We start from the raw sequence: 16295 nt of genomic DNA, 5'->3' as shown, positions 1-16295 counted from the left end.
ATCATCTTCAGCAGGGATGTTGGTGTGGGAAGCAGTTTGACTTCAATTGTCTATTTCCAGTTTTATTTCTCATTCTGTTGACTTTGCTCTGGGAAAACAGTCCAACAGGGTGAAGGATCAGGAACTTGAGCCCTAGCTCTGTGCTCTGGCAAAAGTGTATGAGAAAGGGAAAGAAGGGAGTTTTCTGGGAGGGAGACGTGGTTGTACTGCAAGGGAGGGCGGAGCAGTGCTCTGAGCCTGTTGGGTGTGAGCTGACAGCGCTGCTAGAGAGTACAAAGTGCTGTGGATGGGCAGCTCAGTGCCCCAGGAGACCTCAGTATCTCTTGCAGTAGGCGAGCTCGATGCAGTTGTAGGCTGGAGGCATCTGGTAAGGCAAAGCTGGCTCTCCTTGGAAGGCTGTGGAATCTTTTCTCAGCTTTTCTTTGCGGTGCCGAACTTCCCAATTGGCTGTGGCAAGTGTTTAATGTGCCCAGAGACCTTGGCTTGTTTTGATACCGTGCCTGTTTTGAGGAATGTTAAAAAAACCTTGTTTGGAGGAGAGGAGTCTATGCTGGGAACCATTTGATTAAATAACCCCAGGCTTCCTCAGCCCTCAATTAGCACAGCAGTCATCAAACCTCTGACTGTCCCTGTGTATTTTAGGTGTGTGTGGCTCACTCTAAACCCTGATGCTGCAAGATCTGCATCCATAGCAAGAATGCTCTGGTAGAACAGCTCAGCTCTTTCTGGATGTGTACATAGATCTGTTGCAAAAGTGTGGGGCACTCCTCTGCCCTCAATGATTTTGTGTCTCCTGATGTTTGGTATAGTACCATGAAAGGCTACATTTCTAGCTTAGCAGGAAAGCACAAAACTGCTAAAACCATGTGAGTGACAGGTGCATAGAGGTGTGGCTTCAATTTTTAATCTTTTTTCCTCTCCTTTTTTTTTATTTTCACCAACTCTTTCCCACCACTTCATAAAACTCAAACCCCTTTTCCTAGAACCCACCAGTGTCCAAAGCCAGTATTTTGATGATATAAACAGGCTTCTTTCCTTGTGCTTTGCTTCAGTATAGTATCGGACTGTTTTCCTAGAAATCCACTAAGAAAAGCCAATTTCAGTGTTGTCACAGTTGTGTCACAGTTCAATTGTGTCACGGTTGTGTCACAGGAGGCAAACGCTAAGTAGCCTCTGAGGCACAGGATATGGCAAAACTGCAAATATTCAAATCTTTTGTAGCAGCAAGTACTCAGGCAAAACTGCTCCTGACTTACCCCTTGGAGAGAAAAAAATAGTTGCTACCTTTGTCACATAGTCCCCTCCTCCACTTCCTTGGATGCCCTGTAAAAGTTAATTCATTACTGTTAGTAAAGGGCTCTGCATTTCTCTGCTGCCAAATGCCATGGGGTACTATGTGCTTCTGCTGGGTCTGCTTGTTTGCTTTCGCTCCTGGCAGCATGCTGTGACATGGCCTTCTCCAGGGCAGTGAAACTAATCACGAGAAACAAGCAACCCTCCGACTGCACAAAACGCAGAGCACCAAAGCCTAGAGCCTCACCGACACTGCCTGCCAGGAAAACTGTTTCCAGTCGGCTGCTGGGTCGTGCAAGACGTTTTCCTCTTGTGCCATAAGTTTTGAATCTGAACTGTTCCATGGAAATTCTTTTTGTGTCCTGATTTTTGTACTCTGCCCGTGGCGGGGGTGGAGGGGGGTGGGGTTAGAACTAGATGATCTTGAAGGTCCCTTCCACCCCAAGCCTTTCTGTGATGATTTCTGTGTTTCTGTGATATGCTTTTTCTGGTAGTTTGCTACAATGCCGGAAATATGCCGGGCTGCCAGACCCTCTCGATGGGACGTGAGAACAATCCTCGCTCTGACCTCTTTCATACGGGCGATTAAATATCGAAACTTTCTGTTCGTTTTCTTCCTGCCCCTCCCCATTCTTTCCAAGCGCTGAACAAAAGCGGAGCCCCGGCGCGGCTCGCTGAAACGCGGGTGAATGAATGCAGTGACCGACATGGTGCTGAACTCTTCCCGAGGCAGCGCCGCGGGGAAGCCGCCTCTCCAGACGCGGCCTCCAGGAAGGCTGCCAGCTCTCATTCCCCCGGGAGCTGCCGTGTGGCTGGACAGGCGGCTTCCTGCCCCGGCTCCACCTTGCTCACAGCGCAGCCGAGGGTCTGCCCAGCTTGGGGAGCCCCAGGATCGCTCTCGGGAGGCAGCGGGCTGCCCTCCGAGGCGCTTGCTCTGCTGCGGGCTGCCCTGGGCGCTGCCGTGCCCGCGGTTTCCCGGCTGCTGGCGGGGTTCTGAGCAGAGCCCCGGTGCCTTCCTGCCCTGCTCGGGGCCGGGCCGGGCACAGGTTCTTGTTCTTTGCAGCACCGTGCGGGGCAGGGCTGGCTGTCCTGCGCCGGCCAGGGTGAGCCTTGCCCTTGATGTGGGTGCAGAGGTTGGGCAAGACAGCCCAGGAGGTTCTGATTCAGCCTTTTCCTTGCTCTTGCAAATCATTGCGGCCCTTTTAATTTACTTGTCTGCAGCTTTTAATTTTTTTTTTCCTGTGACAGAGAATTTCAAGAGTTGTAGTTGTCTTCCTAACCTGCCACGCTTAGGATGGACTACATGGGAGACAGAAATGGGCTGGCAGAAATTCAGGAAACTGATGTTTATTACCTTTCTCTCCCAGAAGAGAGACTCCTCTGTGTGACTGGGGTATCTCATGTGTGGGATTGAGCCTGTACTGGATTTGCATCAGCAACAAATACCCGGGCTTTAATTTTCAGAACAACAATCGTTGCTTGCTGCAATGTAAAAGCTTTGTTATGTTTGGATTTTGAGTGCACGTGCCAATGAATTGGTGGGGAAGGTTTTTTAATGAGGGGATGGAAGGGATGTTGGGTGGGGAAAGCTGGCATCCTGATGATAATGCTCTTGGTGGGATCCAGGGAAAATGTGTATGTATAAAAATAAATTATTCTCTGCTGTGATGCATTGTGTTTTGCCCTAATAGACCAAGTTGGTCAGTGGAGCTCCCAAACATTTCCCACCGCTGGGATGGAAGTTCCAGTGCTGTTTGAAATGAGTACAGTATATTAACAGAGAATAACTCTGTTCATTTTTATCTTCCTGTTTTGAGTTGGTCCTAATTTTCCAAACAAAGTGTTTTGTGATGAAACTCTATGGAGTTTTATCTTCCTGGGAAGCCGAGATGGAAAAACTTGATCATGTTTGAATGCAGTCAGAAGGGGGAATATGTGCTTCTGCCACATTATTACTTTTATGAAATTTTGTTTATAGGCTGCAGCAAATTCACAGTAGAAATCAGAACTTTGCAGGGAGAAATAAAACTGCTTTCACCTGTTCAGTATCAGCATCTCTGTGTGTCTGGCAGTGGATCAGTCTGTACTTCTTTATCAAAGGAAAATTGTTTCCTTAGTTAACTAGTGGCTCTTTATCACAAATCAGTCGCTGAGTGCATTAGTGGAGTTGCTTTTACCAAATGTAAGCTGAGGAAATATGAAGGAGTGGCACCTGAAAGGTAAAACTTCTTTAAGACATTCTACCTGGATCCCTCCAAACTATCCTAAGGATGGAATTTGCTTCAAAAGCTAAATTCATCATCTCAAAGGTACACAGCAAGTGAATGCTGATGTGCCATGATACTGACTGATGAAGCTGCTCAGTGAACAAGTCTGGGTTTGTTCTTCTTTCTCAGAATCTCTTGAATGGGCTGGCATCTGTGCTTAATTCACTGATCGGTGGGAGTGTGGCAGCTGTAGAGTGAGGATGGTGGGATGAGTGTGTGTGTTTAAATTACTTGGGTGTCATGCAGAATTTTAATATTAGCACAAAGCACAGGAAAATTTAAATTGCTCCTCTGGGAACACACACAGAATATGCCGAGCACTGAATTTAGGGCTTAATCTGTTAATGTCGTATTTTCCCGTGTTACCGTCCCTATAATGTTTTCTTCCTGTGTTGTAACATGTGTGAGAATACTTTTTTGCTTTCCTTCGGAGAGGCCTTGTTGGTAAGTGTGACCTTTCCAATTAACTGGCAACAAATGTGTTAGCAGTTACACTTCAGTTTCGAACGCACAAAAATAACTTTTAGCGTGGTCCTTGGCGAACTCCCGTTGGCTGAGTGGGTGATCCTGGTGATCTGCTGAGAGCGCCGGTGCCACGCTGAGGCACAGAGCCAGAGCAGCGTGGAGAGAGCTGTGTCCTATTCCCGCATCCTTAAACACCAGAGCCCGGGCTTGTTTTGAAGTGCTGCCCTGTTTGTTGGTAGCGGCGCCTACAGACATCTCTCTCCGATGTCAAAATGATCGCAAAGCAAGATACCTCTGGGCTGAGCCTTTCCTGCTGCTGGCGCGTGTGTTTGTTTTGCTCCCATGTGTCGTCATTTTATGTAGAGGCATCCCTTCAAAGGGATGGAGGGAGTGTCGCTGCTCCTCATTCTGTCCCTAGCCAGGGATTTAACAAGCAATACTGAGTAATCCTGTCTCTGGCAGCCGAATTCCTCAGGCAGCGATCTTATCTTGCTGTGAAAGCTCCAGAGATCACACTCTTGTCGGTGCTGGGATGGAGGCGGTCCGGGGAGCTGCGAGGTGCGGCTGGAAGTGACTCGGAGGGAAAAGCATCCATCCGGAGCTGGTCCCTCCATCCAAGCTGGCCAGCTACAGCAAAACCCGTGTGCTGTTGTGGTTTTCAGCCTGAGCAAGGTCTCTGCAGCACAGGGATTGTACTGAGCTCTTGTTCTGTCATTTCCCGTGCTGCAGGCAGACTAGTGCTTCACTCTGTGTGCTGCCCTTGTTTAGGGATTTCCTGACATCCTCCTATTGAGCTGAGGGCAGAGATACTTATCTTGCATCTCAAATGAAATTTCAGGTCCTAGAGAGAGTAATTAATATTTTGTGTATTGCACGGTCCTGTAGGTGTGACAGCTCTGCATAATATCACTATTCTTCCTTCCTAATTTTTTTTATATTTTATGGAAATAAGAGAGCTTATTTCAATCTGAGGGGTGTTATCTTATTTTGTTTTCTCTTCTTTCCTCAGCATCCAACGAGCTGCACTGGTGGTTCTGGAAAATTACTACCGAGATTTCACAGTCTACAACCCAGCCTTGTTAACAGCCTCCAAATCCCGAGCAGCCAAGCACATGGCTGGCCTGAAAGTCTACAATGTTGATGGTAGGTGAGGTAAAATGTGATCTCTGAGACTGAGTGGGACGGGGAAGGGCTGGATTTACTTTATGCTTTGTTATGCACGCATTCTCACCTTTTTGCTTTGCCAAGTCCTTGTCTCTTGCTGGAAATCTTCCTAGCAGTGCTGAGTTTGCCAGTTCCAGATGACTTTACAGATGTGTTTAGCCCACAATAAGGCTTTTGTCTTTGCCAGGTGAAATGGCCAGGTTTTGGGTCGGGTTTAATTGTCATGTGGCCGGACACTTTTCAGCACCACTGCTTGTTTCAAGTAGCCTCTGCTTTTTGTCACCCTTGGGTCATGTCTTTAGTTGTGATAGGACAATAAACACAACTTTTAACTTAAATGAGTTCCCCAGTCGTTTATTGTGCTGCTTTCCCATGCAGCCTTCAGGAAGGTGAAGGAGCCACGGTATAAGCAACAGTTGCTGATGAAGGTGATGCTCATCAGCCTGCAGCCCCACACTAAATGAGCCTGGCTCACCCGTGGCCATGGAAATTCAAACAGATAACGATCCCCATTGAGCTTTGCCTGTTTTACAAACCGTTTTCAAGCTTTGGGGCTTTAGAAAAGGGGATGGATGGGTGGATATGTGGATGCTCAAAGCAGTGAAAACTGGACTTAATAATTTGACACTCTTAAACCCTATCGGTGAAAGCCATGCTTTTTAAGCAGGGTGTGCCCAGCAGCCCTTATAGAGGTGCACATTCCTTTGGAGGAGTCAAAGTTGAGTTGCAAAGCTTTTATGGTGAAGGATGGCTGAAGTCGTGTGACAGAATGTTGCCAAGGCACGTCCTGCCCTTGAATTTGTTAGCATTGCAAGGCTTTGAGAGCTGGGGAGAGGAGACTGAAGGGACTTAGCTGGGCAAGGTGGCTCTGTGTGCGCGGTGTGGAGACAGAAATATGAAGAATATCTGTCATATTGAAAAACATGATTCTTTTGCTTTCAACAAAGTTTCAGTGCCTTATGGGTGTGGAATATTTTGTTTTCATTTTCCTTTTTGGTTTGTTTGGGTTTTTTTCATTTTTGGTGAGTTTCAAAGACCTTATTCTAAAGGCTTCTCCAACCTCATGCAGCACTCCTGGGTCCATAACATTAATTGGAGGTTTAGATCCTTACAGTGAGATATTCCTATCCTGACAGAGGAAGGGGAAGGACAAGTTGCCCATCATGTGTTCTTTGCTGCCTGGAGTGCTGCTCTTGCTTGAGTTGTGTTGGAGAGCAGAAGGAGTCAGACATGCAAACAGAAATGCTCTGTTTTTCTAGAGGTGCAATCATTCATTCCAGCTGCTTGCTCTCAGTGAGGCCTGCTGTAGGGAAGGTGAGGGCCTCCTGATGCCCCAGGTGTCTGCACACTATTCAGACCCCACAGCCTGCCAGGCTGGCTGCAGGGTGTGCCACTCTGATTGCTGGCTGGTCTTCTCCTGCACTGCAGCATCTCTTCAGGAGCTGGCATGCTCTCTTTTCCTGCAGCACCTGCTGGGACAGTGGGACTCAGAGAAAGACTGTCAGTCTGATATTATGAGTGGCTCAGAAGCTGCTAGCTCATGAGGCTTCGTTAGAAGAGGAGGAACCAGAAACGAGCTGCAGATGTGGCTGGCAGCCTTTACAAGTGTCAAGCTTGTGAGCCTGCCAGGGCCTGGAAACTCCTGCCTTCCCTTCTGGGGCAGTACTGGTTGCCTGGGCTGTTCTGTTTGCAATGCTGCTGCCTTTGTGGACATGGAAATCTCAGGCTTATAAGCATGTCCTTAAGAAGATTCCATCCATCTTACAAAGCAGAGTGTAGTCCTGGCTGCAGCTTACCCTGGCAGCCTGACAGTCTCTTATACCCTTGTTGTAAAGAGACAGTAATGCTATTAAGGCAGCCTAATTTGTTGACAGCTTTTGTATTTGATACTGCAGCAGCCAGGAAAGAAAAACATATTGCTGTAATCTCTCTTATGCAGAGTGGGGAGGTTCACCTTCAAAACCAGTATTTTCATTGCCAGGTGTAGTTGATGAGGCAAATTACAGATGTAACCCAAATTTGGGAGCTAGTGTCTCCCTTGAGTCATATCCTCCATTTCAGGGCTGTCAAACAAAGTCTGAAATGTTTAGACTCTTAAGAAGCTATTTGTGCTTGTTCTTCCCACTGGTGAGTTTCAGGCTTCTGTCTTGGAATCTGGTTTGGGCTTTTTAGGAAAAAAATTAAAAAGAGTTGCCCTTGCTTGAGCAGAATAATTTTGAGCATGTCTGTGCAATTGATTTGCCCTTAACCACTGCCAGCTGAGGGTGTGGGCCAGAGCAGTTTGGCACAAATCAGCTCTTGGTGGCTTGGAGTTAGTCCTAGACTACCACTTAGCTTTGGGTAGACCCACCTCTGCCCTCTATCTGGGAAGAAGAGTTTGTAAACTCTTCTGGAGCAACCTTTTTGCTCTCCCTATTACCTTAATTACCTGAAAAGCCAGAGCTGAGGGTTTCATGGGAGAGTTGAAGAACCTAGTACTGTATTTTAAGGTCACTAGTTAAGGTTTTGTAGTAGACAGCTCTGTGGACCGACTGGGTGTTACAGAGCAGATTGCAGCTTCCCTGTCCTTGTGGAGGATCTGTTAACAGCAGCTGGAGTTGTAATGGCAGGTGCTGTTCAGAGTGCCATGAGAAGCTACTGCACATATAGACCCCATCTTACCCTACTGTGGGACTGCTGCTCTGCCAGCATCTGCCCTTCTGGGAAATCCTGTGCTTTGTCTGAAGGTGACCTTGCTGTCCCTGGCATCCTGTTTCCCCTTCTTGTGAATAACTGTCTGGAGTTTGGCTTTCATTTATTCATCTCCATGTCTCATTATGTTCTTGTGTTTGTCTCTCTCCTCTTTCCAACTTCTCACTTTTTGTGCTCTCACACTGTCTTGATGCTGAAATGTGATATGCTCCAGCTGCCTTTGCCTTCAAACTGAAAGCATATATACTGGGGGGTAAGTTGCATCCTTGGCATGTTCACCTCGCTCTGCCTTTGTGTATGTTGTGTGAGACCCTCCATCCCAACTAACTTCCCTTGTCCACGTGCCAGAACGCCCTCTCTAAGCCTGTGCTGCCTCGCAGGGTTTCTGCCGGAGCTCCTGAGGACCAGGGAATGGTTTATAGCCTTGGCTGGCAAGGCTGCAGCCCCGGAGCACAGTGACAGCTGCCCTGGGGTGCTGCTGTGTCCAGCCCCAGCCCCGTGGCACTGACACTGCCTTTGTCTCCTGTGTGCCCTCCTTGCCCCCGCAGGCCCGGGTAACAACGCGTCGGGGCAGTCGCGGGCCATGATCGCGGCGGCCGCGCGGCGCAGGGACTCCAGTCACAACGAGCTCTACTACGAGGAGGCCGACCACGAGCGCCGCGTCAGGAAACGCCGCGCCAGGTAAAGCCCCCTGCCCCGGCTGCTGCTCTGAGCCTCGGCCACCCGGGGCTCGCCGAGCCTGGAGGTGCCCCCAGCCCAGCAGGGAGGGCTGGCTGTAAATCTGTCACAGGGAGGGAGCTTGTGACACAGGTACATTAGGGACGGTGGCAGCTTGCAACTGGAATTATCAGAAGAGCGTGCAGGCGGCCGAGCTCAGGTATACGAGGTGGATAAGCTAATGCAGTGTCGTGGCTTGGGGAACAGTCCAGTGCTTGACAAGTCTGTAGTTAGTTGCTGCAGGAAATCCCATTATTCCTGCTCATGCCCAAGTTTGTCAGCTGAAGTAGTCCAGGGACGGGATCAGTGGAGTGCTTGGTGTTGCCTATTCATAGGTAAGGAGAATATTTGTGTTTTGAGGCTAGTCAGAGGGGCAGTCTGCCTGGCTTTCAGTGAGTTGAGGAGGAAAGACTTGACCACAAGCAGTTACATTTTATTTTGAACATAGATATATCTTCTGCCAGTCATGCTTAGGCTGCAGAGTTGATGCTTTGTTGAGGTGATCTGAGACAGTGCCCCTGTTTGCTCAGGAGCCTAATTGCAGTCTGTAGTTAGCATACCTCACAGTTTGAGGCAAGTTGCTTATGGGCAGGCTCCCCTGAACTGAGCTGTGTTTGGAAGGAATGTGTCGTAACTGGAAGGAGCTGAATTGTTTTGAGTTTTCTTTTGGCAGTGTGTTTCACTGGGAAAGTGCTGGCACTGTGTCTTCTCCTTGCCTGCTTCAGTCTGACCTGTGCTCTATAGCCTCTGTCTTTTAGGTCCTCTTCCAGCCTCAGAGCAATAGGAAGTTTTAAACTTGCCCTTCTGTGAAATGTAGCATCCTAACTTGGGCACATCTCCTGTGCTTGCTGAGTTTGGTTGGAGCAACTGCTTAGTCAGAAGGGAGACCATCAGTCACTACATAAGGCCAGATGTTTCAGGCCAGGAGTTTAAAACTCATTTATACCCCCACCTCTCCCATGTCAAATTAAACAAAATGGGCAAAGGTGAGGACTTCTCGTGCTGTTCCTCATGTACAGCCTGAATGCAGTATGCTGTACTTCTGCTTGTGGTGAGGCAGCTGCCCCTGGCTTTAAGATGCATTGGGTATTGAGATCATTGTGGACAGTCATTGGTGACTTGAGAGGAAATTAAGTATAAAACAAGTCCTGTCTGAAGGGGCTGAAGAGTTCTGTTGGGTGGCTCTTCCATTATTGTTTTTTCCTCACTAGCCGCAGTCTAGCCCCTCACTTGCAAGTTAGCCCAGTATGAAGGAATGAGTGTCATAAGACACCTGTTCCCCTTTTATGGTGTGGGCTTTGTGTTTGCTCACCTGTGCCAACACAGGAGTGGTTTGCAGAGGATGCCTTAAGCTACAGTGTTAGGAGTGAAGGTGGAGGAGTGTTTTCACCCCTGCTGCTCAGTGGAGGGGTGCAGGGCAGTCACTGGGCAGCACGAGCTCTGTGCCCAGCTGGTAGAAATGGGAGCAGACTGCGGCTTGTGAGCCCGGAGTGTCTCGGAGCAGGCTGTGTCCTGGGTGACTCTGGGGTGTGGTCAGCCTCCCCCTGCGTGCCCACCTGTCCCGTGTGCTGGAACTGCTGTACTCAGATCCCTGTTGAAGGCCAGGGCAGCTGTGCCTTGTTTGAGTCACGTCGCTGATGTTTGTGCTGTGCTGCCTGAACCAAGTGCAGTGCTCAGAGCTTTGCAACCTTAATCCTGGTTTATTGCCCTCAGTTGCTGGATGGCTTGGGCAAGGAAGGAAGAGCTGCTGTCTACCCCTCAGACTGTCAGTAGAGAAGCTTTTGTGTAAATTGGTGGCAGGCAGTGACTTGATGGCAGGTGGGAATAGGAGCCTTGTAAATCCTGACTCCCAGGCTCTGCCTTAACCACAGATCCATCCTACTTCTTGTTATGACTCCTGCTGCCCTGATGTTTTTGCTGCAGGCTCGTGGTTGCAGTAGAAGAGGCTTTCACTCACATCAAACGCCTCCAGGCAGAGGAACAGCAGAAAGCTCCAGGAGAGATGATGGACCCCCGAGAAGCAGCCCAGGCCATCTTCCCCTCCATGGCGAGAGCTCTGCAGAAGTACCTTCGCACCACCCGCCAGCAGCAGTACCACAGCATGGAGAGCATCTTGCAACACTTGTCCTTCTGCATCACCAACAACATGACACCAAAGGTAATGAATGCTGCAGGAGGGAGGGAGAAGGGGGGGCACATCTGTGTGTGCAGGCAGAACATAAAGTTGTCAAGGGAGGTGAGTGAAGCTTTAGTAGTTGCTCCCTGTGAACTGACCAGTGTGGTGTAGGTTGCATCAGGTCTTGAGGGGAAGTAATATTTCCTCTGCAGTGTCTTCTGTCTTTTTTTCTGAAAGTGCCTGTGAGGTATTTTTTCTTGAATCCAGTTTGGCAAAGGGAATGCTTAATAAATGCTTGAAAGGGTAGCTTTGATTCACAGGAGTTTTCCCAGCTGGCTTCTCGTAGCAGGATGATGCAGGTGGCACCCTGCAAAGGATCTTTTTGGTTTTCTGCCCCCTCTGCCTTGCTGTATTTTGGGCTGCTAATGATTGCCTAAATCTCTGTCTCTCTGACAGTGTTTCTAATTCATGACCTGCTTGATCAAACATAGTTTGCTGCTTCATGCCTAGGCTGTGACTTTTGACTTGCAGACACAGGGAAGGACTGAATGATAAGGGAGACGAGTTACACAATTCCCCTCCCACGCTCTACCTTCCTTTCTAAGAATGTCCCACAGTCCTAGGGAAGAGTTTATTCCTGGACATTCACTCAGAACTTTCTGCACTAAGAGCAGAAACACTGTCAAGATGTGGGGCTTAGCACCCTCTCACTGTGAGCCACCTGGGACCTTGCCCAGGTATGCAAGGGGATTTCTGCTGCCATTAGGATTGCAGAGGGACTTTAAAATACAAGCAAGGTCAAATGGCATTTTGCATTCTGTTTTCAGTTTTGCACCCTCAGGCTGAAAACATGGAGACATCTGTTTGCCACCTTAGCTTGGCCCGAAGGAGAAAGCCACTATCCTGTCTGGGACTGTAGTTCTGGGATCATTTATGGGGCTGGTACAGGAGAAATGACCTCTGCTCTACTGAACTGCTGCCAGACGGCTGTGCTGATGGCAGAAGTCAGGGCTATACTTTGCAAACTTGCTGGGATGGACTGAAAGAAGATCTCCTGATGTTTGTGTCTACTTCTGGGCCTGAAAAGCTGAGAGGGACTGGGGAGAAGATGTCTTCTGAAGTGTTAAAGCTGAAACAATTTGCAGCATGGCAAGCCCGTGCTCGCGGCTGTATTTGGGGATGGGAAGAGAGCAGGGTGAGTTGTGGGGCTGGTGCTAACGTGTGTCCTGCTCTTGGCAGGCATTCCTGGAGCGTTACCTCAACCCAGGCCCAACCCTCCAGTATGACAGGGATCGCTGGTTCTCCAAGCAGTGGACGCTGGTCAGCGAGGAAGCAGTCACAAGCGGCTTACAAGACGGCGTCGTGTTTGTCCTCAAGTGCTTGGACTTCAGCCTTGTTGTTAATGTGAAAAAAATCCCCTTCATCAAACTCTCAGAAGAGTTCATAGACCCTAAATCTCATAAATTTGTCCTCCGCTTACAGTCTGAGACTTCAGTCTAAGGGATTTTGAGGGTGGGTTGTTGGGAGATTTTTATTTTTGTTTTTTTCAATATTGTGCTTTTGGGTTTAATTTCCCCAATGCTGACTGAAACTGGCAGATGATGGACCAGTAATATTTGACCATCTGCACTTTATTTGGAAAGGGGAGGGGGGAGTTGGGATATCTTACCTAGGAAGAAGTATCTTAAGAGGCAACAGGGCAACTTGGCTCAGTTAGCTCAGCCTTGGAGACAGAACAGATTTTTTTCTTTGCCCCTCTTTCCAGGCATCCTGTAAATCTCACGCTGTCTTTCTCTGCACGGCTGCAGTGTCAGAGTTGTTGCTGGAGCGCTGCCTTACACCATGCACGCCTGCACCCTTGTGTCTCTGCTTTTGCCACCTGTGGCTGCTCCTGAGGGCTCATTGCTCACCTGTCCCTCACAGAAATCTCCTGGCACAGGGTGCCACAGTCCCTCCTCACTTGGGGAGGAGGGGATATCAAAGGGTGGGGGTGTGAGGAGACTTTTATTCTTTATTCTTCTTCTTCTCCTTGCCACGTGCCTCTTCTGTCAGTGCCAGACCTGTATGGGCATAATGGGATGGTTTCACCCTCTGTGAAATTGCTTGTCTTGAACTGGATCAGCCCATTTGCAGCTCTTCAATTTTTTTTTTTTTCCTGAATCAGTGCTTGTTAGTGAAGTTGTTCTTCATGTCACGGCTCCCTGCTACCTCTCCTCTGCTTCTCTCTGTCCTGCTTGTCAGCATCTTTCTCAGGCAGGCCCAAGGCTTCCTTTTTCTGTCTCCTCTGTCTGGCTTTCTGAATGTTTCTTCAGGCACTGCTGCTTCCTTTTGCACCTGCAAAGGCTGTGTATTTGCACTGGGACAGGGTCAGTAAGTAGCTGGCTCCTCCTTAGGTAAATCACAGACCCTCCCTACGTCTGACAGCCTCTTTGAGGGGAAGGGGGGGGTGCAGGCAGGAATGTGCCCCTCCCTCTCTAGCCAGCTTCAAGTGTGTCTGGAGAAAAGAGGGGCAGAAACACTTCCCTCCTTCAGGAGAGGAGCCAGGGAAAGGCTGACCTGTGCCCCATTCACTTGCTTTGGAGAACTGTTGTGCTCTGAAAACACTGCAATGAGTCCTTCCCCACCGTACGCCTTCTGCTGTAGCTAAGAAATACCAAACAATGCCTGAATGTTGAAAATCTGCCTGCCTTTCTTGGCCTTGCTGTACTGAGGGAGTTTCTGCTCAGCGTTGGGATCTGCTTCTGAGAGATGCAGTTTTGTTTGTGAGGCTGCCTTTGCCCACCAGTGCAGCTTTCATGCGTGAATTTAGTCACACATGAGTTTGGAAGGTTTGTTTTTAATGGCGAGCCCAAATCGGTGTCTGAAGTGTGATTGCCAGCGCAGAGCATGGAGTGACTGGAGCCAGCTGCAAGGCTGGCAGTGACCTGAAGGTCCCTTGAGATCCATGTGAATGTAAATGATCAATTTATTCTGCTCAGTCTTTTGCCATGCAAATATTTCTTATCGGGCAGGATCTAGCCTGCCCTCCATATGGATGTCTTAACCAAGAAGGCCCTAATTCCAGTCAGTGCCTTTCATTTCCAGCCTGCAGAGTCTTCTGCAGAGGGCTGTGACAGCCCCTCCTGTCCCTTTTGGCCTTTCCCAGCCCTTCCCATGGCAGGCATGGGCTGGCTGGTGTCCACAGGGAGCAGCCGCCTTAAAAAGGGATGCTGGGAACAGGGCAGGAGGGTCCATCCTCTTCCAGCTTCAGCAGCAGTGGAGAGGTATGTCTGACAGTTCTCCTGGGATCAAGGGAGCACCCGGGCGAGTGAGGGTCCAAAGTGATGATTCCCATCCAAGTGACACCTGCAGTTTCCTGCAGCTTTCTTTTACAAGCACGTGGTAGTCTCCTGGATCCTTTTTAGTCCGTGTAATGTGCCAGATGTGGTTGTAAAGAAACTGGATGGCACAGCCCATGATGGGATTATGCCCTTTTACCTTAAAGGATGTGAAGTAGGTAGTGTTTTCCCCTCTCTAAGCTCAGTGTTTGGGTTTTTTGGCAGATCAGGCTTTCTGGTAGTCTGTATGGAGACTCCTTTATTGACTGTGGCCTTTGCAGTGTTTACTTTGAAAAAATAGGTTGGTTTGTTCCTTTAAAAGAAAAGAAAAAAAAGTGAACATACAGTATCTTACACTTGGCTCTCCTGAAGATGCCTACACCTGGCTTTTATGATGTGCATAACCAGCAGGGTGGGAGAGACTGGGAGTAGCTTGGGAGGCTGTGGAACGCTGAATACCTGTGTGGAGGCTACTGCCTGTGGCTGAGTTGGCTCATTTCTGTGAAGCCAGAACAAGAACCACCTTGCCGAGGGCTTGGGTGTGCCTTGTATGTGAGAGCACCTTGTCACAGGCACATCTGCAAAACTTTTTTACTTTCCCAGGATTTCCTTCCCCTTTCCTTTTCCCTGCCCCATGAGGAGGGGTTGTCTGACAGTATCTGCTCAGGAAACTCATGTCTTAATTTTGTTAAATCCTTTAACACATGGAGAACCAGACGGAAGCAGCATGTGCTCGGTCTGGGTCTGCTTCTTCATCTTTGTGCTGTGGTTCAACACTGCCTTTTCTGCCTGCTGCCAAAAAGGACACTGTCAACAGGGGCCAACTCCTACATTAAATGCTATTCCTTTTATCAGCAGCATGAATGCTTTTCCTGGTGAAATCTGAAGGAGAGGACTCTCTCAGATGGTCTCTTTAGAGGTGCAGCTTGCCTTGAGGTGAGGACAGACTGATTCCTGGATATTCCCTGTTCTGATATTTTTAGTGACATTTTTTGGGGTCTCTCTTGCTTCCCTTCTCCATGCAAAATCAGGGGACCACTCTCATACCTACCTCACTGGAGTGTTGTGAGGCTAAACTCAACTTGCTTTCAAGTGCTTTGAGATCCATGGTTGGATCTGTGGCATCCGTAGGAATTCAAACTCTATAAAGATACTGAGCGGTGAGTGCGGACTGGTTTGTTTAACTCTGTTTATAGCCAGCTAATGAGTAAGAATGGAGTCATAGGGAATGAAGCTCTGATCCAATTCCTGCAGCCCTTACTTCTGCCGAGCTTGCCAAGAGCTGAGCATAAATACTACTTGGAGGGCTAGCCAGCCAAGTGCAGGCTGTTCCTCTGAATGCCCCTCCTATCCTGCACTGTCTCCTTGCACATATTTTCCTTTCTCTCTCCCAGTCTGGATGTTTGTACCTGGTTGGGAATGGTGGGGAGGTTTTATTAGAATTCAAATGTTTTTTCAGCTTTTTTAACATCATCCTGTTGGTGATGGAGTGGTCATTGTCCCCCTTGGAGATGATCCTTGCACTGGACATCCTTCGCTGGAAGCTGAACCATTTGATAGGGTGCTGTGCTGCCCAGCCAGGAGTGGTGGTGCCCCACTCCTCTCTTCCATGTTGGCACGTTTCCTGTAACTCAAGTATGCTGCTCAGATACTTAAAAGGCTTTGGGGTTTTTTTCTCTCGGATTTGTTACAGCCTAAATCCAAAGCCATGCTGAGATCTTGCAAAACCAGATGCAGCTGAGACTTTCAAGTGTTCTAGAGCAGATGGAAATGGCTGTGGGTTTCTATGAAGGCTGGCTTTCTCTTTCCTGGCTATAAATTGAAATATTTGAATTTCTTGCAGCTTCCAGGAGTGTAGGGGCAGATACTACTCTCAATACTTTGCCAGTCCTGTAACTGGGCACGGGCAGGTGTTGTTGTCACATCTGTTGGCCTCTCATTGCCATGTGACTTCAGCTGCGGGTGGGTGTAGACTCTGTGAGGCTGCCCTGGATCTCAGTGTCCTTTCCCACACCTGGAAGCTGAGCAGGCAGCACTCTTGGAAGTGTAAGCATTGCAGCACTCCCCTCCACAGCGTATCTGCAGGGTTGGGAGGTGTTGAGTCTGCTCTTGGAAGCTTGGAGGCAGTGCACAGTAAGGCTCAAGTTTGGAGATCCGAACAAACCCAACCCTTATGAAGCCTTCTGACCTCTTCCTTTGGGATGGGGGGCTCTGTGCAACGCCTTGGAAATCTGCTGTTGCTGAGTTCAGCCAAAAGCTGTAGGG

At 48.8% G+C, this 16295-nt stretch overlaps 1 protein-coding gene across 1 annotated transcript in view; it reads left to right on the top strand.

Moving 5' to 3' along the window:
• Positions 1–13917, top strand: part of VANGL1 (VANGL planar cell polarity protein 1) — a 34047-nt gene extending 20130 nt beyond the window's left edge. Inside the window, exons 4-7 of the mRNA XM_084226893.1 lie at positions 5035–5168; positions 8429–8561; positions 10521–10755; positions 11953–13917. Of these exons, the coding sequence (XP_084083019.1) occupies positions 5035–5168; positions 8429–8561; positions 10521–10755; positions 11953–12213 (763 nt within the window). The 3' untranslated portion in view covers positions 12214–13917. The remainder of the gene's footprint in view (positions 1–5034; positions 5169–8428; positions 8562–10520; positions 10756–11952) is intronic.
• Positions 13918–16295: the final 2378 nt, after the last annotated feature.

The sequence above is a fragment of the Fringilla coelebs genome, assembly GCF_963513975.1.
Source record: "Fringilla coelebs genome assembly, chromosome: 2".
In the NCBI taxonomy this organism is placed as follows: domain Eukaryota; kingdom Metazoa; phylum Chordata; class Aves; order Passeriformes; family Fringillidae; genus Fringilla; species Fringilla coelebs.
Note: the sequence above shows the minus strand (reverse complement) of the source record. Positions and strands in the feature narration are given on the sequence as shown.